Source organism: Ylistrum balloti, unplaced genomic scaffold, assembly GCF_031769215.1.
Source record: "Ylistrum balloti isolate Yb309-2 unplaced genomic scaffold, AGI_CSIRO_Ybal_v1 Utg370126, whole genome shotgun sequence".
NCBI lineage: Eukaryota > Metazoa > Mollusca > Bivalvia > Pectinida > Pectinidae > Ylistrum > Ylistrum balloti.
This window is the reverse complement of record NW_026782140.1, coordinates 459,748-484,375: the sequence shown is the minus strand read 5'-3', so window position 1 is coordinate 484,375 and position 24,628 is coordinate 459,748. Positions and strand designations below refer to the sequence as shown.

The 24,628-nt window shown below is 37.0% G+C and overlaps 2 protein-coding genes across 2 annotated transcripts; one reads left to right on the top strand and one right to left on the bottom strand.

Annotated features, from left to right (window-relative positions):
• Positions 1 to 219: 219 nt before the first annotated feature.
• Positions 220 to 6,821, top strand: LOC132550480 (ADP-ribosylation factor-like). The gene is made up of 4 exons (XM_060214549.1): positions 220 to 328; positions 3,723 to 3,908; positions 5,316 to 5,456; positions 6,544 to 6,821. The coding sequence occupies exons 1-4, from the start codon at positions 220 to 222 to the stop codon at positions 6,819 to 6,821; spliced, it is 714 nt and encodes a 237-aa protein (XP_060070532.1).
• A 4,354-nt stretch (positions 6,822 to 11,175) lies between these two features.
• Positions 11,176 to 24,611, bottom strand: LOC132550468 (cyclin-K-like). The gene is made up of 9 exons (XM_060214536.1): positions 24,549 to 24,611; positions 22,997 to 23,135; positions 22,567 to 22,648; positions 21,499 to 21,630; positions 19,964 to 20,069; positions 19,355 to 19,412; positions 18,503 to 18,678; positions 14,894 to 15,039; positions 11,176 to 14,041 (listed from the first exon to the last, which is right to left on the bottom strand). The coding sequence occupies exons 2-9, from the start codon at positions 23,131 to 23,133 to the stop codon at positions 13,187 to 13,189; spliced, it is 1,692 nt and encodes a 563-aa protein (XP_060070519.1). The 5' UTR covers positions 23,134 to 23,135; positions 24,549 to 24,611; the 3' UTR covers positions 11,176 to 13,186.
• Positions 24,612 to 24,628: the final 17 nt, after the last annotated feature.

Here is a 24,628-nt window from a genome sequence, read left to right as displayed (position 1 = left end):
CGATAAATTTCGTTCACTTGATAATCCATGATTTCAAAGCAGTTATTCGATGAGGTTGATATAGTAAAGCTTCCTATCCGTATGGTAAATGCACTTGATTCAGGTTATCTCCCTTGTCAGAACTCTTTTCGTGTAAACAACCAGTTGTTAGGTTGGTGAGAAATGGTAATGTTCGAGTCTTTGGTGAGGACAGAATGATTCATCCCAGTCCAAGATGACATGGGTGCTACATGCAGCAGTGGAGGAACTAAGACTTTGTCCGTTAACCTCTCTTACACGGAGTTAGATTACCCACAAAAGATTCTGATGGTGGGACCCAGTGGAGCAGGTGCGATGTATAATTATTTTTTATAATAGAATTTGATATGCTGTACACTGCCGATTTGTTTAAGAAGTGTATGATTCCCTCAAAAAGTTGAGTGGTAAGCTGACACAACGTCGAAATTATATCGATATACCGATCGATGAGTGGCTAACATCATTATTGGCGATGTAGACCCTATTTTTACCGAACTGTACACTTACATTAGCTACAGAAACGTGTCTGGTAAAATCTTACTTCTTGTGTATGTAACTATCCCGGGTATAAAATAGATACATGCATGATACTGTATCTGGACGAACTGGGTCACTAGGGTTAAAGAGGGTTGGACCGCTTTACTTTTATAATGGAAAATTACCTACATCTAAATAAGATCGATATTTTGGAAATTTACCACACGAACCATAACAAATGATAGAGCATTGATGAAACACACGTGAATGTCAGTCCGAATTCTACAGACCCATCTGGACTCCATAGATCATCAGAATAATTCAGATTTTCTACATATACTGCCTACATAACTGCAATACTGATTTCAATGTCAAAAGCGGACACATCACGTGTTCAAAACATACGTTATTTTGATACAACGACATGCCTTCTATTATATGATAAAGATGTAATCAGACATCTTCAATAGAACAGATATATCCTACTATGCTAAGCAGAACGTGTGATGAAGTATATATTATATTTCCTGAAATAACTGTAAGCATCAGATGGTAATGTAATTGTAATCACAAGAATACACCTGTATTACTACGCCTAAAATCAATAAACACGGTCTCGGCATCAGGGTATATTACCAACAAAACAAAGCATCCGTTGTATTGGTACAGTGGCCCATTGTAACCAGTCTACACTGGTGTGTGTTGGAGGACGGAAATCCGAAACAAAATAATCATTCTACGTATGTACAGTGGCTATTATTGGTTTATTTATAAGAAAGAAACAGTGTCGTATTTTTTTTTATTATGCACGTACATTATGGGAGGTGGGAGGAGGAGGGAGTGTTTATTTGAAAGCAACAGTGTCGTATTTTTTATTATACACGTACATTGGGGGAGTGGGGAGGAGGAGGGAGTGTTTATTTGAAAGCAACAGTGTCGTATTTTTTTTTTATTATACACGTACATTGGGGAGGGGGAGTGTTCATTTGAAAGCAACAGTGTCGTATTTTTTTTAATTATACACGTTAACTGTTGGAGGGGGGAGTGTTTATTTGAAAGCAACAGTGTCGTATTTTCTATCATACACGTACATTGGGGAGGGGGGAGTGTTTATTTGAAAGCAACAGTGTCGTATTTTTTTTATCATACACATACATTGGGGAGGAGGGAGTGTTTATTTGAAAGCAACAGTGTCGTATTTTTTTTTATTATACACGTACATTGGGGAGGGGAAGTGTTTATTTGAAAGCAACAGTGTCGTATTTTTATCATACACGTACATTGGGGAGAGGGGAGGAGGAGGGAGTGTTTATTTGAAAGCAACAGTGTCGTATTTTTTTTTATTATACACGTACATTGGGGAGGGGGGAGTGTTTATTTGAAAGCAACAGTGTCGTATTTTTTATTCAACACGTACATTGGGGGAGTGGGGAGGAGGGGGAGTGTTTATTTGAAAGCAACAGTGTCGTATTTTTTAATATACACGTACATTGGGGAGGGGGGAGTGTTTATTTGAAAGCAACAGTGTCGTATTTTTTATTCAACACGAACATTGGGGGAGTGGGGAGGAGGGGGAGTGTTTATTTGAAAGCAACAGTGTCGTATTTTTTATTCAACACGTACATTGGGGGAGTGGGGAGGAGGAGGGAGTGTTTATTTGAAAGCAACAGAGTCCTTTTTTTTTATTATACACGTACATTGGGGAGGGGGGAGTGTTTATTTGAAAGCAACAGTGTCGTATTTTTTATTCAACACGTACATGGGGGGAGTGGGGAGGAGGAGGAAGTGTTTATTTGAAAGCAACAGTGTCGTATTTTTTTTTATTATACACGCACATTGGGGAGGGGGAGTGTTTATTTGAAAGCAACAGTGTCGTATTTTTTTTTATTATACACGTACATTGGGGAGGGGGGAGTGTTTATTTGAAAGCAACAGTGTCGTATTTTTTATTCAACACGAACATTGGGGGAGTGGGGAGGAGGGGGAGTGTTTATTTGAAAGCAACAGTGTCGTATTTTTTATTCAACACGTACATTGGGGGAGTGGGGAGGAGGAGGGAGTGTTTATTTGAAAGCAACAGAGTCCTTTTTTTTTATTATACACGTACATTGGGGAGGGGGGAGTGTTTATTTGAAAGCAACAGTGTCGTATTTTTTATTCAACACGTACATGGGGGGAGTGGGGAGGAGGAGGAAGTGTTTATTTGAAAGCAACAGTGTCGTATTTTTTTTATTATACACGCACATTGGGGAGGGGGAGTGTTTATTTGAAAGCAACAGTGTCGTATTTTTTATTCAACACGTACATTGGGGGAGTGGGGAGGAGGGGGAGTGTTTATTTGAAAGCAACAGTGTCGTATTTTTTTTATTATACACGCACATTGGGGAGGGGGGAGTGTTTATTTGAAAGCAACAGTGTCGTATTTTTTATTCAACACGTACATTGGGGGAGTGGGGAGGAGGAGGGAGTGTTTATTTGAAAGCAACAGAGTCCTTTTTTATTATACACGTACATTGGGGAGGGGGGAGTGTTTATTTGAAAGCAACAGTGTCGTATTTTTTATTCAACACGTACATTGGGGGAGTGGGGAGGAGGGGGAGTGTTTATTTGAAAGCAACAGTGTCGTATTTTTTTTATTATACACGCACATTGGGGAGGGGGAGTGTTTATTTGAAAGCAACAGTGCCGTATTTTTTGTTTATTATACACGTACATTGGGGAGGGGGAGTGTTTATTTGAAAGCAACAGTGTCGTATTTTTTTATCATACACGTACATTGGGGGAGGGGGAAGGAGGAGGAGTGTTTATTTGGAAGCAACAATGCCGTATTTTTTTTTATCATACACGTACATTGTACACCTGTTTTGTATACGGCGATATAATCTAATACATAGTTATGACTAGAGCTCGAGCATTTCAGTCATACAGGCTCTACAAAAAGGATCAACAGTTAAACCTCGGAGGATTTTATATCGCTGAATGAAAATTTCAAAATTTTCGCACGCCATCAAGATTAACAAGTAATATGTAAATAAAGTACAAATGTATCACTGCAACACAGTTTTTTACATGGCATTAAGAGAGACATAGATCAGTATTGTTAAAATCAATTTCATAGTTAATGTTTATGGTCAAAGGATTTTTTCGGGACTTGAAATGGTAGGATGGGTTTTTACAAAGGAAAGCAGTTCTTGTTACATATAACGATGTGTCGTTTTTATGTGTAGGTAAAACTCACTTGCTATACTCGTGGAAGCTGGGATGTAACAATGTAGTAGAGCCAGTCAAAACATCTGATTTCAATGTGGAACAAGTCCAAGCAACAACAAGTGGTCAGTCTTTCGTGGTGTTTGATCTTAGCGGTTCCCCGAGCTTCAGAGTAAGACGACGACAGTTCTACCATGGCACAGAAGGTAGGTGTTGGTGCGTCGCTCAGGTGAGACGACGACAGTTCTACCATGATACAGAAGGTAGGTGTTGGTGCGTCGCTCGGGTGAGATGACAACAGTTCTACCATGGCACAGAAGGTAGGTGTTTGCGCGTCGCTCGGGTGAGACGACGACAGTTCTACCATGATACAGAAGGTAGGTGTTGGTACGTCGCTCGGGTGAGATGACGGCAGTTCTACCATGACACAGAAGGTAGGTGTTGGCGCGTCGCTCGGGTGAGACGACGACAGTTCTACCATGATACAGAAGGTAGGTGGTGTTGGTGCGTCGCTCGGGTGAGATGACGGCAGTTCTTCCATGATACTGAAGGTAGGTGTTGGTGCGTCGCTCGGGTGAGACGACGACAGTTCTACCATGGTACAGAAGGTAGGTGTTGGTGCGTCGCTCGGGTGAGATGACGGCAGTTCTACCATGATACAGAAGGTAGGTGTTGGTGCGTCGCTCGGATGAGATGTCGGCAGTTCTACCATGGTGCAGAAGGTAGGTGTTGGTGCGTCGCTCGTGTGAAATGACGACAGTTCTACATGACACAGCAGGTAGGTGTTGGTGCGTCGCTCGGGTGAGACGACGACAGTTCTACCATGATACAGAAGGTAGGTGTTGGTGCGTCGCTCGGGTGAGATGACGGCAGTTCTACCATAATACAGAAGGTAGGTGTTGTTGCGTCGCTCGGCTGAGATGTCGGCAATTCTACCATAGCACAGAAGGTAGATGTTGGTGCGTCGCTTGGGTGAGATGTCGGCAGTTCTACCATGATGCAAAATGTAGGTGTTGGTGCGTCGCTCGGGTGAAATGACGACAGTTCTACATGACACAGCAGGTAGGTGTTGGTGCGTCGCTCGGGTGAGACGACGACAGTTCTACCATGATACAGAAGGTAGGTGTTGGTGCGTCGCTCGGGTGAGACGACGACAGTTCTACCATGATACAGAAGGTAGGTGTTGGTGCGTCGCTCGGGTGAGATGACGGCAGTTCTACAATAATACAGAAGGTAGGTGTTGTTGCGTCGCTCGGCTGAGATGTCGGCAGTTCTACCATGACACAGAAGGTAGGTGTTATATTTAGTCAGAATCAGGAAATGTACAACCTCCTTAAACATGTATCCCATCCTAACATATAGCCCTCTGTACATTTCAAACGTTTACTCAGTTAATAATGGCATACCAAGGCTTATTTCTTTAATAAATTCTGATCCTTTATTGCCTCTTGAAATATGCCTGGTGTACCCATCTTAGTACATTGAAGCGTTCATAGAATACATTTATTTTCAAATCCAATTAACATAAGGAGTCCTTGTTAAAAGGGACAGTAAAACTCTGTGGAAAAATTCATTGATTACGACCAGTATCCGATTTTTCTGATTTGTTTTAGGTATCGTGTTCGTGGTAGACAGTACATGTTTGGGAACTAAGGAGATGGACGATGCCAAACAGGACCTTGTCAGTGTGCTCCACGACCGGGACCTTATCAACACTCCATTACTAATCATAGGCAACAAACAGGACCTATCGGGTAACTGGGAAAAACATTCTATTTCACCTACATCGCATTGGAATCCATTGTGAAGCTAGGATAGAATATACCTGCTTTGTCTCGCAGCATGTTGTGCTCTGAGCAGAATTGAGGGAAGTCATTCCATATCGTATGGTTCCTCCCTTATCGTATGGTTCCTTCCATATCTTATAGTTCCTTCCATGTCGTATGGTTCCTTCCATGTCGTATGGTTCCTTCCATATCTTATGGTTCCTCCCATGTCGTATGGTTCCTTCCATGTCGTATGGTTCCTTCCATGTCGTATGACTGTTAATAAAGAGGCGACTTGTGGCCTCTACAGAAATCTTTTTGTCATTTTCACAACTAAGACATCAGGAGATCAAAATTGTCATGCTGCTGTCCAGAGTAGTGGGGCAGTTGTCCTTTAGTTTTTTCCCCGTCTCCTCTGTCATGGCTGTACTTTGTTAATATTCTGTTAGCGTTACTCTGGAACCTTTTATTGGTGTAGTTACGTTCCTACAGAAACGAATCAATTAGAAAAAAGTGTCATTTTTTTAAATTAAGGGTTATTACACCTTCCCTCAGTTGTCTCGGATTTTTTATTTTCATAGCTGGCCTTATAAATCCAGATGTTAGACCCTCGATAACACTAACAAGTCCCTAAAAGACGAAACAGCTATATGGCATTCACTACATATAATCCTGAAGTTGTAATTGGTATTTCACCATACCATAAAACGTCTAATAATATTCCATTTACCCAGAATTGGTTCATTCTATATGTGTGCCATTATTTTCCTTATCTTATACTTCAACGCTTGCAGTGATGTACATGTAATTTCCATATTGATTATGATATTGCTTTGAATTCCAACACCCATTAAACAATTGACAGTATGGAAAACATAATCATGCTGGTCATCATCTGTTTGGTGTTACATGCCTGTAAATCAACTTAAACGAAAATAAATTGTCTGGAAACAAAATTGTAGTTTTATAGAATATAAAGTATTAGCAGACTTATGTCAGTTGAAAAAGAAATACACTTCTTGTCCATGTCTTGAGTCACTTGTTTTACAGTAAAGATATCTTTTCACACTGGTAGGGGCCTTATCTCTGGAGGACCTTGAGGCAGCACTTGGCCTGAAGGTGGCCATGACCACAAAAAGAGTTTGGAAGACGATGGAGGTCTGTGCCCTGAGTCAAGAAAGTGTTACTGCAGCGTTAGACACCCTTGTGCAATTAGTGGGATCATCGGAACTAGTCACAGCACGGACAAATATATCAACAGCTACAACCGAACTGGACACTTCCAGACCGGAAGTAGCGACTTCGAAATCAGATGTGGTTAAAATTGATGTGCCAAAAGCTTGGACGAAGTAGAAAATAACCTCTACTCTCATGTCAGTGATAAATATAAATTGTGCGTTATGTGAATTTCTCAATACACAAACAACATAAGCCGTAAGCTACTTCTGAGAAACGGCAGTAGCTCGACGGAACCAACTACAATAGATTACGCCTAAAGTCGATAACGTAGTGTTTTCGGCGATATATTGAAATGAACAGGACATTACCTGGAAATAGTGCATGTATACATGTGTATTTTAGTGTCTTCATTTAGACAGCATTTCTGCAATCAATCAAACACTTGAAACACAATGTGCTGAGAGATTATGTAGTAATGGATGTCCACGTATTCCGGATGTACGGCAAAACAAAATAATCCTGCTTACAGTTGATATACACTACATACAACAGCATTTTTACATTACATATGACTGGTAATACTCTCTATGACATATTTTGGTTGCTTGAGTTTCATAGGCAAACGAATCAAGGTACCTTATCATAATGGAGTTCCTGTGTAGTTTGATTATTGAAGCCCTAACAACTGTTTGTGGTGTTCATTAGATATGATTGGTCTGAATACATCGTATAAATAGTGTCCTTACTTTGTTGTCTTTACCCCGGTACACTACCAGTATCATCTTCGATCGCAATAGCCGGTGGTGCTGTACTCTCACTGACATAAAGGTACGTTATCAAAGACATTGGAAGAAAGCACATTTCGAGGGCAGAAAGGAGTCTTTACAATTGCATACATACTTATGGTACAATCTTATTTCATTTATTCATTTGAGTTTGTTTGTTTGTTTGTTTTTTTGTTTTTTTTTTACTTTTTATCATAATTAAATTGATAAAAAATAATAATAATGTTTAAATATTTCCGAAGTGTAAATGTTTACAAAACCTAGTATATTAGTTATTATTCAGTAGCACTCTTGGTAACTGATACTTGTGTTACAGTTTCCCGTTAGTTTGGACATTACCTGGCTATTATCAATCCCTATAGAATGAAGGAATCAGGTTTTAAAATACGTTTCGTTAGATGTGATTTAGCCGTATTTAAACAATAAACTCGATACTGTTTTGTAATACCATTTACAATACTTATAAAAGCTAACACTCCTGTGATAGTGTATTACACTCCTGTGATAGTGCCTGTGATAGTGTATTGCTCATTCAGAATATTTAGATACCTTATATTCAGGAAAGTATACATACCAGATTTTCAAAAAGATGTTTTTCAAAGAGAAGTCTGAAACGTGGTGCCAATGCCTTTAGGTCATGATAATCTTGTTCTTATCCCAGATTCAGAATTTCCCATTCTTAATTAAGGTTATAAAGGAATTGAACTTTTTACATAGAATAAGTGTTAACATCTTACCTATCATATCGTCCTGACAATAGCAGTATGGTATTTATCATGATTTGATTTTAATGTTTTTGACTTCAGTGAAGTAAGTGCTATATCATATATTTCTAGTGCAGCTTGTGGATTTACACAGCACAATGTTACTGATGTACACCATTGGTTTTACCTAGTTTTGTTGTCTAATGTTAATACAGATAATACAAATAAAACTGAAAAGAATAGCTTGTGTGTCATGTATGATGATATTTAAGTGCATGTCCGCCCGAAAACGTCGTGGAACAGATGTGTTGTGCATGTACGCCCGAAAACGTCGTGGAACAGATGTGTGGTGCATGTCCGCCCGAAAACGTCGTGGAACAGATGTGTGGTGCATGTCCGCCCGAAAACGTCGTGGAACAGATGTGTGGTGCATGTCCGTCCGAAAACGTCATGGAGCGGATGTGTGGTGCATGTCCGCCCGAAAACGTCATGGAGCGGATGTGTTGTGCATGTCCGCCCGAAAACGTCGTGGAACAGAGGTGTTGTGCATGTACGCCCGAAAACGTCGTGGAACAGATGTGTGGTGCATGTCCGCCCGAAAACGTCGTGGAACAGATGTGTGGTGCATGTCCGTCCGAAAACGTCATGGAGCGGATGTGTGGTGCATGTCCGCCCGAAAACGTCGTGGAACAGATGTGTGGTGCATGTCCGCCCGAAAATGTCATGGAACAGATGTGTGGTGCATGTCCGCCCGAAAACGTCGTGGAACAGATGTGTGGTGCATGTCTGCCCGAAAACGTCATGGAGCGGATGTGTGGTGCATGTCCGCCCGAAAACATCATGGAACAGATGTGTGGTGCATGTCCGCCCGAAAACGTCGTGGAACAGACTTCATTTTAAAGCTGAGAAAAGGTTCTATGCTGTAGTCATCTCAAAGTGGAGTTAGCGGGAATCAAAATTAAAGAAAATATAACAGAAATATTTAAAATGTGTATAATTATTTAAAAAAAACAACAACATACTCCTCATTTATTTTGCATACGATAATTTTAACAATAAACTGACATATGATAAACCCCCCCCCCCCCCCCCCCCCCCAGAAAAAAAGAGTTAAAAGACCCTATTGAAATAGAACAATTAAGAAATAATAAATAGCATTTTATTCAAATTCTATGGACCTGGTCCCTGGACAGGTGTTCACTCCAATGTCAGTCACCAGCAGTGTGATTGTGGGAGTCTTAGTAAAAACATGAAACTAAGAGATATTTTCATTCGTATTTTCATACATAAAAATATGCAGGGCGAATCTGCAAAATGACACAAGAAAATCAGGTGCACAATAAAAGTATATCTTGATATTTATATAAGTAATTCTTAAATAACATAATCCCACTGGCTACTTTCTTGAATTTTGGTGCATCAGGAATGAGGAAATCACAGCAAAACAAAGTAAGGTAATATACAATCGGATCTCACTTACAGGCGATTCTAATGAAATGCAGCATGCTGTTTGCCTTCACATTGAACATTCACATACATGTGCAGAGAAGGTAAACCTTTAATCCAATAACTGTTTGAAATTGATGCAGCAACAATCACATCATTCATGACAATAATGAAAACAAGTACAGTGTGACCTTGCTTGAAGTGCAAACTACTTTATCTTAAGTCCCATATTGCACCAGTCAAATACAAAGTTACACTCTCTTCATTTGCAGCAATGAGTCAACAAATCATATCTTCTGTCAACATGTTCTGTATTCATAACAAATGAGCCCAAATAAGCTTGATATTAGAACGAATGCCTCTGTAATGTACATTTTACAAAAATGTTACTATCTTGTAGCCTTATTAGGCTCTGCATGGCCATACGGACGTGCAATGATAACCACGGTGTCCGTTCTTCTGTCCGTCAGCAGTTTCGTTTCCAGATCACGGGTTCCGAAAGATTTTTTTTGATATGATAATACTTAATACTTGTATGCCACTTGTATGTAACAATTTCCCGTCATTTTAGGGCAATCGTTAAATAACATTAAACATTTAAAGCGTGTCAGACAAACAAACATTGCTTTCTCTTCAGTTTCATAAATTTGATATCTCAGAATTCAATCGTCATTGTCTTTACCAAATTTTGTATTACTATACTTTTCTGCTATACATAAACTGCTATACATAACAAACTGCTATACATAACAAACTGCTATACATTTCTGCTATACATAAAGTGCTATACATAACAAACTGCTATACATACCTGCTATACATAACAAACTGCTATACATACCTGCTGTACATAACAAACTGCTATACATGCCAAGCTACTAAACCTACCCAGCCAGAATACATAACAAGCTGCTGTTGAATTAATATCAAGTTGGGCGTTTCCCCAAAAATCTCTGTTGGTCGGCCGAAGCTCATTTCATTTTTCCTGCAAATGCACTTTGCCAAGGATATAAAAACACTGTGAAAGATCGTTTTCACATTCCATTTCATTTTACCAAATCCACACGAAACTGATTAAATAAGAGCTGCATCTTTCAAATTACTAAACTTTCATAATGGTACAAGATGGCCGTTTCCTTGCTGCTAATGCTTTGATAGATTTGGGCCGTTGCATGCTTGAAATTAGCTTCGATAACTAGATCCCTACAATAGTTCTTCTAGCATACTTGGGTGAGTATCTCTTTTGACAAGTCCCATGAGCCATGTGTTTGCCAACGGTACTGACCATTTTTTTTACTAATTAATCAAAACTATGCTATAAAGTCACTTTGCTGATATTTGGTCTTTGAATGAAAGTTGAATATTTTTCTTCTTTTCTGTGTTTTGCTCTCAATCATATCAAATACGAAAATGACTCTTCAATCATTGTTGAATTCAGGTTATTTTGCCTCGATTGTGTCAAGAGCTAGAAATCTGGTTTGCATTTTATTTACCCATTTTTAGAGCCCTTAAATTTGATTCAAAATGCTGTTTTCCAAAATTAATCACCTTTGGCATTTTGATAAGGAAATAATTTGAATAAACCACACACAGTAAGAAAACATGTATTTTATTGACATCTTGCCATATCTGATAAGCATGGAATAAAAAAGTTCCATATCAATCAATTCCTGTCACATATCAAATTCACATTCCTACATGTGTTTAAATTCTACACACCATCCCAATGTGTTTACATTCCCACATTCTGTCTCCATGTATTTATATTCCCACATTCTGTCTCCACATGTTTACATTCCCACATTCTGTCTCCACGTCTTTACATTCCCACATTCTGTCTCCACGTGTTTACATTACCACATTCTGTCTCCATGTGTTTACATTCCCACATTCTATTTCCATGTGTTTACATTCCCACATTCTGTCTCCATGTGTTTACATGCTCACACCGTTTACAAAGTCTCCCAATGTTTGTTTCCACGATGTTCAAACATACCAGGATAAAACTATGTACATCTACATCATATCTGTCTGAGTATAACAATCAATCACAACAGGTAGTCATTGGAATGAACAACAACAAAATCAGTCTCACCACTTAAAACATCTGTACTGTCATTGTTATAATTCACTTTCCTGCTCTACCTTGTCAGGCCACAATGAAACAATTATACCTGTACTATAACATTACTGTAATACATGATCTTCATACAGTAAATAATTTTACATCTACTGTTGCATTTATCCAACAGCCATACATGATCCTTCAGGAAAATTTGTTTGATAATCCATACCTTCTCACTTACATTAAAAAACAGAGTATTAATATATATGTGTACATTTGTCAGTCTAAGCTTCTCACATGGAAGTAGTTACCCTGTCACCAGAAATGACACTAGAGATGAAGATATATGTCACAATGACTAATGTTTGATCAGTGGTATCCAACCAACCAAAAGGTATACCACTACAAGTAGCTGAAATTTTACAGGATTCATGTCCTATAGATGCTAAAATTATGATGGAATAAGTCTGTATACTTTGGCAGACAGCATTCATCAAGAGATGTGTCAGTTTAATTAATGTAATTATGAAATAGTGCATGCATGCACAACGCGTTACTGATAGAGAGGATATGGACTGGAGTTGGAATCCATCATCCTCTTTTTGGAAGTGAAAGACAAACACAACAGCTGATACAATAATATTTATTGTATAAAAGATCATGTATTGCAGAAGTGTATGTTACAGTATCATACCTGTAACAGAACTTACAGCAACACACAACAACATTCTTCCCAGAGTGCAAAGCAACACCTTGATTTAGCATCCCTGCATGACTTTTACAAAAACAAAATTACAGACTACAAAAGTTAAACAATATCATTACAACATAATATTGTTTCATAATGTCGATGTTTTCAAGCTTTTTTTATGCGAGTCTGACAATATTACAACCATGATATACTCCTTATCCAGAAAAAAGAATTAAAATGGTTGCACTAGTACATATATTGAACTGTCACTTTTGACCTTTCTTCCTCACATATTTTGTATGTACTGTCACTATTGATCTTTCTTCCTCACATATTTTGTATGTACTGTCACTTTTGACCTTTCTTCCTCACATATTTTGTATGTACTGTCACTTTTGACCTTTCTTCCTCACATATTTTGTATGTACTGTCACCTTTGACCTTTCTTCCTCACATATTTTGTATGTACTGTCACCTTTGACCTTTCTTCCTCACATATTTTGTATGTACTGTCACCTTTGACCTTTCTTCCTCACATCTTTTGTATGTACTGTCACTTTTGATCTGTATTCATACACATGCACCAAAATTGTAGTTGAAAATAGTTTGATACAAAATTTCATATCACTAGTTATACTGTCATCCAAATTAGGGCACCTCATATATTCCTTCATTACATTGTTGCATAACAAGACCAAGACCTCTACTGAAAAGTTTTCATAAGATTGAACAATTGAACCTTTTCCTATGTTGCATTTGTTACCAGGATTTTCTTCCCACTATTTCCAATTGTATATCTCTAAATGTCAGCTTCTTTTATTCCATACTCAAACAGAACACAATATGGATCATCTTCGACCTGTGATTCTCACCACCGGTAGTCCTGAACTAGGTTGTAGTGGCACAACATTACTCTGAGGGGGAACAGGTGGTCCTTGTGGCTGTCCCATAGTGTTCATTGCTCCTGTGTTTGGAGGCATAGGTTGAAAAGGTGGTGGAGCACTGACACCAGGCTGCTGTGGAGGAAATCCAGGCCGAGGTGGTGGTGGTGGAGGAAAACTATTTGGCCCCTGGAAGGGTGGTGCATTAAATTGTTGTGGTGGGGGGAAACCAGGGGGGTACTGACCCACTTGTGGTGGGGGTTGGTTTGTTGGGAAGGCCTGTTGTGGAGGTGGACCCCCAGGAACTGCAGGAGCTGCAGGATATCCACCTGGACCTTGGTACTGTGGCTGGACTGGTGGAGGCTGTTGATACGCTGTGGGTGGAGCATATGTATTTGGTTGGTAGGGAGCAGGAGGATACTGTCCAGGGGGTGGATACTGAGGAACCGGTGCAGGAGCTGAGGCAGCAGGCGTGGGAGCCTGAGTCTGTAAGTAAGATGATGTGGATGTAAGACCTGAACCACTGACTAGTGTCTCTATAGATTTACTACCCTCCTGAGACAGAAACGAGGATGGGTACTGTGAGGATGTAGATGCCATGTAAGCTCCATATTGTGTGTAGTCTGGCTTGCTTGGTGCAGGGGGAGCTGAACTGTAATTTGATGCTGGAGCAGTGCGAGGCACAGAAGATGAGGATGGAACATCAGATACTGAACTGCTTTTCTTGCTAGAATTTCTTCTTGAGCTTGACTCCTTACTTTTTTGTCTTTCTGGTTGTGACTTTGGTACCTTGGCATCATGCGGTCCTTCACCTGGTGTTGTCTGTTAACACCATACATTGACAAAATTATTTCAGGTTTCATCATAAAAAAATTCAAAACAAAATGCACATGTCACATTTATAAATTTAAATCACAGATAAATGTTATTAATTCCATGATTTAATTCTTTTGCATAAATTCTCAAACAGACCAAAAATTCATTGTTTTCACTTTTAAAATATGTTTTTGGTGTTTTGGCTTTTTTTCTCCTTTTTCTCTCTAGATTATTGGTTTCATTAATTCCTCACAAATGGAATAAAATATCCCTTGAAAAAAACACAACATCCAAAACACTTAATACTTCAGTTACATGGTTAATCTAGAATTTGTAGAATATACTACCCATTGAGACACACAATGAAAAAATGGAAGAATTTAGAATAGCCCATTTGGTCACAATTCAAAAGAGGAATATCAGGACAAATTACAAAACCAAATAATATTATATAATACTGATCAAGTGTAAAAATTTCTCCTTTTTCTAACAAAAAATAATGACTGCTTAACAAGGTTTCAGATACATCTTACATAAATACTGAACCGTATTAGTGACAGTATATTTAAAAACATTCTGGCATTGTTATTGTTTAAAGAATTTAAAAATGGCATACAAATTTTTGTCTTTCAACACAAAATACATGCCATATCACAAATTTCAACAAACTTGAATCAACCAAAGAGAATTTTGATAATAATAGCTATGTCTGACAATAAGCTGTAATATTTATCATCCTGAATCCTAAATCTTCAAAAGTATTTTATTTAATTTGGCATAAAATTAAGTTAAAGATTAGTCTCCTTTCAGAGCCTAAATTTGTAAGCTGTAAAGAAAATACAGTATGAGTTATCTTACTGGCAGACTGCGTTTTCCCATCTGAGGTGGGGGTGGCGGAGGGGTGTCCCTGGCAGTCATTTTTTTACTAGGAGTAACTGGAGGGGAGTCCGTACCAGCTCCCTGGGGGTTGTTAGAATACAGGTCAAGGACCTTGTGACATATATCTGAAAAATAAAAATATCCAATAAATTGACTGAGAATATTACACACCCTGAAAATTTTCAGACATCCAGTACAGATTCATGTCCGTTTATCATGGAATGATTCTGTGCCACTTGAACCCATTTTAAACTTCCCTACACTAAACAGTGTGTTATGTTCACTATCACAGGTAAACTCCCCTACACTAAACCATGTGTTATGTTCACTACACATGTAAACTCCCCTACACTAAAGCATGTGCTATGTTCACTACACATGTAAACTTCCCTACACTAAAGCGTGAGCTATATTCACTACACATGTAAACTTCCCTACACTAAACCGTGTGTTATGTTCACTACACATGTAAACTCCCCTACACTAAACTGTGTGTTATGTTCACTATCACATGTAAACTCCCCTACACTAAAGCGTGTGCTATGTTCACTATCACAGGTAAACTTCCCTACACTAAACCATGTGTTATGTTCACTATCACATGTAAACTCCCCTACACTAAAGCGTGTGCTATATTCATTACACATGTAAACTCCCCTACACTAAAGCATGTGCTATGTTCACTACACATGTAAACTTCCCTACACTAAACCGTGTGTTATGTTCACTACACATGTAAACTCCCCTACACTAAACTGTGTGTTATGTTCACTATCACATGTAAACTCCCCTACACTAAAGCGTGTGCTATGTTCACTATCACAGGTAAACTTCCCTACACTAAACCATGTGTTATGTTCACTATCACATGTAAACTCCCCTACACTAAAGCGTGTGCTATATTCATTACACATGTAAACTCCCCTACACTAAAGCATGTGCTATGTTCACTACACATGTAAACTCCCCTACACTAAAGCATGTGCTATGTTCACTACACATGTAAACTTCCCTACACTAAAGCATGAGCTATATTCACTACACATGTAAACTTCCCTACACTAAACCGTGTGTTATGTTCACTACACATGTAAACTCCCCTACACTAAACTGTGTGTTATGTTCACTACACATGTAAACTCCCCTACACTAAAGCGTGAGCTATATTCACTACACATGTAAACTTCCCTACACTAAACTGTGTGTTATGTTCACTACACATGTAAACTTCCCTACACTAAACCGTGTGTTATGTTCACTACACATGTAAACTCCCCTACACTAAACTGTGTGTTATGTTCACTATCACATGTAAACTCCCCTACACTAAACCATGTGTTATGTTCACTACACATGTAAACTCCCCTACACTAAAGCATGTGCTATGTTCACTACACATGTAAACTTCCCTACACTAAAGCGTGTGCTATATTCACTACACATGTAAACTCCCCTACACTAAAGCATGTGCTATGTTCACTACACATGTAAACTCCCCTACACTAAAGCATGTGCTATGTTCACTACACATGTAAACTTCCCTACACTAAAGCGTGAGCTATATTCACTACACATGTAAACTTCCCTACACTAAACCGTGTGTTATGTTCACTACACATGTAAACTCCCCTACACTAAACTGTGTGTTATGTTCACTATCACATGTAAACTCCCCTACACTAAAGCGTGTGCTATGTTCACTATCACAGGTAAACTTCCCTACACTAAACCATGTGTTATGTTCACTATCACATGTAAACTCCCCTACACTAAAGCGTGTGCTATATTCACTACACATGTAAACTCCCCTACACTAAAGCATGTGTTATGTTCACTACACATGTAAACTTCCCTACACTAAAGCATGTGTTATGTTCACTACACATGTAAACTCCCCTACACTAAACCATGTGTTATGTTCACTACACATGTAAACTCCCCTACACTAAAGCATGTGCTATGTTCACTACACATGTAAACTCCCCTACACTAAAGCATGTGCTATGTTCACTACACATGTAAACTTCCCTACACTAAAGCGTGAGCTATATTCACTACACATGTAAACTCCCCTACACTAAACTGTGTGTTATGTTCACTACACATGTAAACTCCTCTACACTAAACCATGTGTTATGTTCACTACACATGTAAACTCCCCTACACTAAAGCATGTGTTATGTTCACTACACATGTAAACTTCCCTACACTAAAGCGTGTGCTATATTCACTACACATGTAAACTCCCCTACACCAAACCATGTGTTATGTTCACTATCACAGGTAAACTTCCCTACACTAAACTGTGGGTTATGTTCACTATCACATGTAAATTCCCCAACACTAAACTGTGTGTTATGAAATCCTATAGTGTTAACCAGTGTGAAACATTATACCCATTTCAACCTCTAGTGTACCTATATTAACCTCTAGTATACACATATCAACCTCTAGTATACCCATATTAACCTCTAGTATACCTATATTAACCTCTAGTATACCCATATTAACCTCTAGTATAGTTATATTAAACTCTAGTATACCCATATTAACCTGTAGTGTATTCATATCAACCTCTAGTATACCTATATTAACCTCTAGTATACGCATATCAACCTCTAGTATACCCATATTAACCTCTAGTATAGTTATATTAAACTCTAGTATACCCATATTAACCTGTAGTGTATCATATCAACCTCTAGTATACCCATATTAACCTCTAGTATACCTATATTAACCTCTAGTATACCCATATTAACCTCTAGTATAGTTATATTAAACTCTAGTATACCCATATTAACCTGTAGTGTATTCATATTAACCTCTAGTATACCTATATCAACCTCTAGTATACCTATATCAACCTCTAGTATACCCATATCAACATCTAGTATACCCATATTTACATCTAGTATACCTATATTTACCTCTAGTATATCTTTATCAACCTCTAGTATATCTTTATCAACCTCTAGTATACCTATATCAACCTCTAGTATACCTATATCAACCTCTAGTATACCTATATCAACCTCAAGTATACCTATATCAACCTCTAGTATACCCATATCAACATCTAGTATACCCATATTTACCTCTAGTATACCTATATCAACCTCTAGTATACCTATATCAACCTCTAGTATACCCATATCAACATCTAGTATACCCATATTTACCTCTAGTATACCTATATCAACCTCTAGTATACCCATATCAACATCTAGTATACCCATATTTACCTCTAGTATACCTATATCAACCTCTAGTATACCTATATCAACCTCTAGTATACCTATATTAACCTCTAGTATACCCATATTTACCTCTAGTATACCTATATTAACCTCTAGTATATCTTTATCAACCTCTAGTATATCTTTATCAACCTCTAGTATACGCATATCAACCTCTAGTATATCTTTATCAACCTCTAGTATACCTATATCAACCTCTAGTATATCTTTATCAACCTCTAGTATACCTATATCAACCTCTAGTATACCTATATCAACCTCTAGTATATCTTTATCAACCTCTAGTATACCTATATCAACCTCTAGTATACCTATATTAACCACTGACCTTCCATCAATTCTACAGTGATATCTTCTACAAGAAACTCCCACCACTTGGTCTTGGATCCAGGCACCTTGCCATGCCAGTCTTGTATATCAAACTTGGTGAGGCGTGTACCCAGATACATGAGTGACACACTGATCACCTCTGGCTCCCACTGCAGGCACTGAGTTGTACACAGACTGAAGAAAACATTGATATTGATAACAAATGAACATTTTTTTTCCATAGATATGTTTTTCTTGACATTTTTCTGAACGAATGGAGTAGTATACATAATTATATACAGGTTTTGGTATAAATGTTACTACATATATAATCCTGATTTTAAAGGTAACAAAGAACTTTCTTCATAAGTCTGATGTAGGTAAATTAACAACTGTTGCTAAAGGAGTGGTCAGGTGGTAATGGGTCACCTGTCTGACCACATGAGTTTCCTTCCACAATAAGACCTCCTGTGTGCTTACATCCGGGCCAACAAGAGTGATTAACATTTGTTCAAATAACTTCTTCCACATTTTTGTAAACTGAAGAAAGTTTATGTTCAAATCTTGCTAACTTTCTTCGACAGGCATTTCTTCATGACTGATTTACACATGTGTAATTTTATGTGTAGTACACATTTTTCCAATTTGTTGGGTTAAGCTTTAACTGGTATTTGAGGTCAATAAAATAAGCTAATTTTACCAAACATGCTGATGATATGTGAAGATAGACAACATAATCAAGATATATTGAATTCTGCACAAGGATTACTAACAACATCTTGTATCTACCAGAAATCTATTTAACATGACTTTCATGTGATAATTATATGTGTAGATCTGAGGGACACTGTTTTTCCTAATAACAACTAACCTGTCATTGATAAATGTCCAAGCCATTTGTACTAGTTTCTGTATCTTTTCTTTGTCACCTGTAAACATACAACAATCAAACTTACATACAATGTTCAATGATTCTGAGTGCCTGCTATTCCTGCGTATTGTCTCATTTTTGGTTACCTGTCAAGTGTTCTGACCTCACACAGATAATTTGGAATAGTTTACTGGTTCTGTATGGTATTTTGTGAGGATGAAGGCGAGTTCTGGAGTTCAGGTGCACAGACTGGAGACACAGGTTCACCAATCAACACAGTATATATGACACCAGCACAAATACATACCGGTATATTTATATACTACCAAATATCACAAGCACAATCAGACATTGATATGATCAATGAAGTAATAACGCTTGTCCATACTGTTGCTATTACTTCATTGATCATATCTATCCCAGTATATATATACTCAAAAATATCTGTTTTGTTCTAGCCATATAAATGAATCGAGTATACTAAATAACGATAATGACATTTAAATAACAGACTCAACCTGAACTCCAGAATTAAAGAATCCTTACAACTGAATTAGGTACTTGATAGGATCTGGTAATTGTGTTTCAATGTATAACAAATAAGTGTACCTTTTATGAATTTGGCAAACTTGAGCAAGTACCCGTAAGGATGTTCGACTTGTAAGTCAAATTTGATGGTTTGTAACAGAATTCTTTCCATGGTCATCACTTCTTCCTATAAATCAAACAAAAAATAATATAACAACAATGTAATTGTCAATATCATTTTCAATGCTACTGATTATACAAGAAACTTGATTCAGAAATTCCTTTAAAGACCTGTACAAAATTTGTATCATTTTTGGGTCATTTTTTTCAAAATCTTAAGATTTTGTCCTAAATACACGCCAAAAAAAAAAAAAAAAAATTATCACAAGTGAGACATAAACTAAATTATATTTAAAAATCAGATAAACTTGACTACTAAACAAGTAACAATTAACAACCTTGATCACTGAACAATTAACAACCTTGATCACTTAACAATTAAAAATCTTGATCACTGAACAATTAACAACCTTGATCACTGAACAATTAACAATCTTGATCACTGAACAATTAACAACCTTGATCACTGAACAATTAACAACCTTGATCACTTAACAATTAAAAATCTTGATCACTGAACAATTAACAACCTTGATCACTGAACAATTAACAACCTTGATCACTTAACAATTAAAAATCTTGATCACTGAACAATTAACAACCGTGATCACTTAACAATTAACAACCGTGATCACTTAACAATTAACAACCGTGATCACTGAACAATTAAAAATCTTGATCACTGAACAATTAACAACCTTGATCACTGAACAATTAACAATCTTGATCACTGAACAATTAACAACCTTGATCACTGAACAATTAAAAATCTTGATCACTGAACAATTAAAAATCTTGATCACTGAACAATTAACAACCTTGATCACTTAACAATTAACAATCTTGATCACTGAACAATTAACAACCGTGATCACTTAACAATTAACAACCGTGATCACTGAACAATTAAAAATCTTGATCACTGAACAATTAACAACCTTGATCACTGAACAATTAAAAATCTTGATCACTGAACAATTAAAAATCTTGATCACTGAACAATTAACAACCTTGATCACTGAACAATTAAAAATCTTGATCACTGAACAATTAAAAATCTTGATCACTGAACAATTAACAATCTTGATCACTGAACAATTAACAATCTTGATCACTGAACAATTAACAACCGTGATCACTTAACAATTAACAACCGTGATCACTTAACAATTAACAACCGTGATCACTGAACAATTAAAAATCTTGATCACTGAACAATTAACAACCTTGATCACTGAACAATTAACAATCTTGATCACTGAACAATTAACAACCTTGATCACTGAACAATTAAAAATCTTGATCACTGAACAATTAAAAATCTTGATCACTGAACAATTAACAATCTTGATCACTTAACAATTAACAATCTTGATTACTTAACAATTAACAATCTTGATCACTGAACAATTAACAACCGTGATCACTGAACAATTAAAAATCTTGATCACTGAACAATTCAGTAAAATAACATCTCACTCCAAAACATAGCTTACCCTTGGATCATCTCCAAATACACTGAACACTTGAGGTGATAACATGGACTGACAAATTTTGATGATGTCCTTTCCTTTCTTTGGAGTCTCTTCCACCTTCCCAGCCAAGAAAAGGCAGCATGCTGCTGTTATCTACAAAGGTTACACAATCAAACATTTCTTCAACAGAAATTATGAGATTGTCACTACATGTTATTTACCTGTTAAAATATTAATTCATAAAACATCAAGTCTACATTCATCTGATCGTGTGTCAATATTTCCTGTACCTGCACCTTTCTACAATTTTGTTTTTCTGACCAGACCCAAAATTAAATGGCCACAACTTGGGACAAAGGGGAATCTACGTATGAAATTTGACAGAGAAACATCCAGTACTTCTCAAGAAATAGCAATAACAAACTTTTAAAATCAAAATCCAAGATGGCCATCTGTTGGCCATTTTGTTTTCCGATCAGACCCAAAATTAAATGGGCACAACTAGGGACCAAAGGGAATATATACATGAAATTTGAGAAAGATCTATAAAGCTCTTCTCAAGGAATAGCAATAACAAACTTTCAAAGTCAAAATCCAAGATGGCCGTCTGTTGGCCATTTTGTTCTTGTGATCAGTTCCAAAATTGCAAAGGCACATCTAGAGAGCAATGGGAACCTTCATATCAAATTCACGAGAGATCCATGCAGGACTTTCAAAGACATAGTGATAACAAACTTCATTGAAAAAATCCTAAATGGCCACATTTCGACCATTTTATTTTTGTGATCAGTCCCAAAATCAAACAGGCACAACTAGTGACCAAGGGGAATCGAAAAAGATCCATCCAGTGCTTCTCAAGAAACAGCAATAACAAAACTTGTTTACAGATGGACGATGGACGAACCACAGACACAGGACGATTTGAATAACCCACTATCTGATGATGGTGAACTAAAAGTTTGATACTGGATTTTTTTTTACTTCTCAGAAGTTCAACAGAATAACAGAATATCAGCCATGACTATTTACATGAACAAACATGATCACTTTTCATTACAACTTCAGAATAGGTGTACATGCCATACTTACGTATCTGTGGAATTCCTTGAAAGAATGAAACATGTAGAATCTGTGGAAATACACAACACCTGTCCCACATGTATCATATCGCCTTCAGAATCATCAAGGATATTAATATACTTATAAGCATTTAGTCATACCAATACTATCTCTGTGTATCCAAATGAGGTAACCAACAATCTGGTATACTAGTTTAAAGGACCTAAAAATCTTGTCTCAGTTGCATTGTCACATCAAGGAATATATATTGTGCAATGTTGTTTTGTGTGTTGCCTAGTTAGCACTTAATTTTTAATTGTACAGTGTACTATTAAACATGTCAATGTCATTTTTGCATGATGAAAAAAACTGTGAAGTAAAACAAATAAGCTGTATACTAAATATGTGCTCATGAGATTTTAAGATGACTACAATCCAAAGATAATTTCTAAAAGGATACAGTCCCATCTTGGTGCCAGCATCAATAATAAATCTTGCTCCTTCTCGGCGATACCTGGCTTCTGTGGCAGCATCAATGCCATCTTGGAAAGAAGGTGTATTTCTTAATTCTTTCTTTTCAAAATACCAACAGGGCATGTCTGCAAGTTGAACATAAAAAATTAATGTTGAACAATTTTCAATCATAGAACAGCAGCCTTGATTTCCACACACTAGCTGTAAACTTTACACACCAGTGCTCTGTTGAAATGAAACCAAGTACTTGAACACAAATGATTATGTCAATCGAGCAATTTTGGATGATTCTTAAAACAGTGGTAGGAGTTGCAGTAATTTTTTTTTTTAATTTCGGCGAGTCTAGAACATTGATTTCAATATTTATGATAAATCACAATACTAAGAAATACATGTAGTCACTGGATTCCCAAAGTTTGAGTGAGTTGTACAAGAAAAACATGTCTGAGGCTCAAATATCTAAGTCCCAAAAGTCACTGAGTTGGTTACAGAAGAGTTGTTATTAAAAAAATAGACTAACATGACCACATTTGTTATATTTTTGGTTCTCATTCACAAAATGAATGATTTGTCTACACATGATGCCATGATTATTATGGGGTGTATTGACATTTTCTACCTCTCATTAGAAAAACTCTGCTACCTTTTTGGTAAACTTGAATCCAACATTAGATTGTGCAACACATTCTGCTGAATGCCACAACTGTCAAAATAAATGTTGGTTCCTTAAAAGTCTGCATTCTTCATGCTTTTGCCTACTGTGAAATAATCATTGTTCAGTATCTTATTTAAAAGAAAAGTATTGCATTTAATGTGGATTTGACATAGAAACTGCTGATTCGTGATTTCGGACACTGATAAATAAATAATAATAAATAAAAAAAACTTCCTTTGCCTGTGTATTTATACCTCATACATTCAGAAAATAGCTTTTATCTTTTTTTATGTAGGAAATATTAGAATATCATTATATAGAATGACATCACAACAACATAGTAAATATTTCATATTTCAATGTGGTGTTCGGGCATAGGTTTCAACTTCTATTGATATTTGCCATTGCATCAGTGTTGTTTAAGTAACTGTCGATTATTCAAAAAATGCATGTGATTCTAATGAAGATGAAAATGATTATGTTTTTGTGTTCGAGCACTGGTCAGGTGAGACTAGTATGAAATGTTATGGCATAACTCCGTAATAACAGTAGGCCATCATGTTTTATGTGCTTGTGTTATCCTTTTAAATTTCCACTTACAATACTATAAAAAGCTTGCTAAGAAAGATCATTTAGTACACACACATAGAAAACGATGGCATACTGTGTTATAATTCATTAGTTTCTTCTTGTTATAGCCCTCTGCAGTGTGGTAAACACATCTATTTGATATCGACGCTGACTTTTTGTTGAAAAGTTCACGACTCGACACAGACAAATATTTGTGATAAACATAATATGTGTCGCCGTCATTAGCATAAGTTGCGTGTTTTAAATGATTCTAGTAATAGTGAAATAAATGAAAGACTAAATTAGTACAAACCTCTTTCAAAGCAGTTGGAAATGTTTGTTTTCGAAATGCCTTCACCAGCATGCGTCACACAACACAACTCTGGTCGGTGA

Coding starts and splice junctions, on each gene's coding strand:
- LOC132550480 (XM_060214549.1), top strand. CDS start 220: ATGGGTGCTACATGCAGCAGTGGAGGAACTAAGACTTTGTCCGTTAAC. Junction 3,909..5,315: donor GTTCTACCATGGCACAGAAG/GTAGGTGTTGGT, acceptor GATTTGTTTTAG/GTATCGTGTTCGTGGTAGAC. Junction 5,457..6,543: donor CAACAAACAGGACCTATCGG/GTAACTGGGAAA, acceptor TCACACTGGTAG/GGGCCTTATCTCTGGAGGAC.
- LOC132550468 (XM_060214536.1), bottom strand. CDS start 23,133: ATGCCCTGTTGGTATTTTGAAAAGAAAGAATTAAGAAATACACCTTCT. Junction 21,631..22,566: donor TCAAGGAATTCCACAGATAC/GTAAGTATGGCA, acceptor TAACCTTTGTAG/ATAACAGCAGCATGCTGCCT. Junction 19,413..19,963: donor GTTTGCCAAATTCATAAAAG/GTACACTTATTT, acceptor GTATGTTTACAG/GTGACAAAGAAAAGATACAG.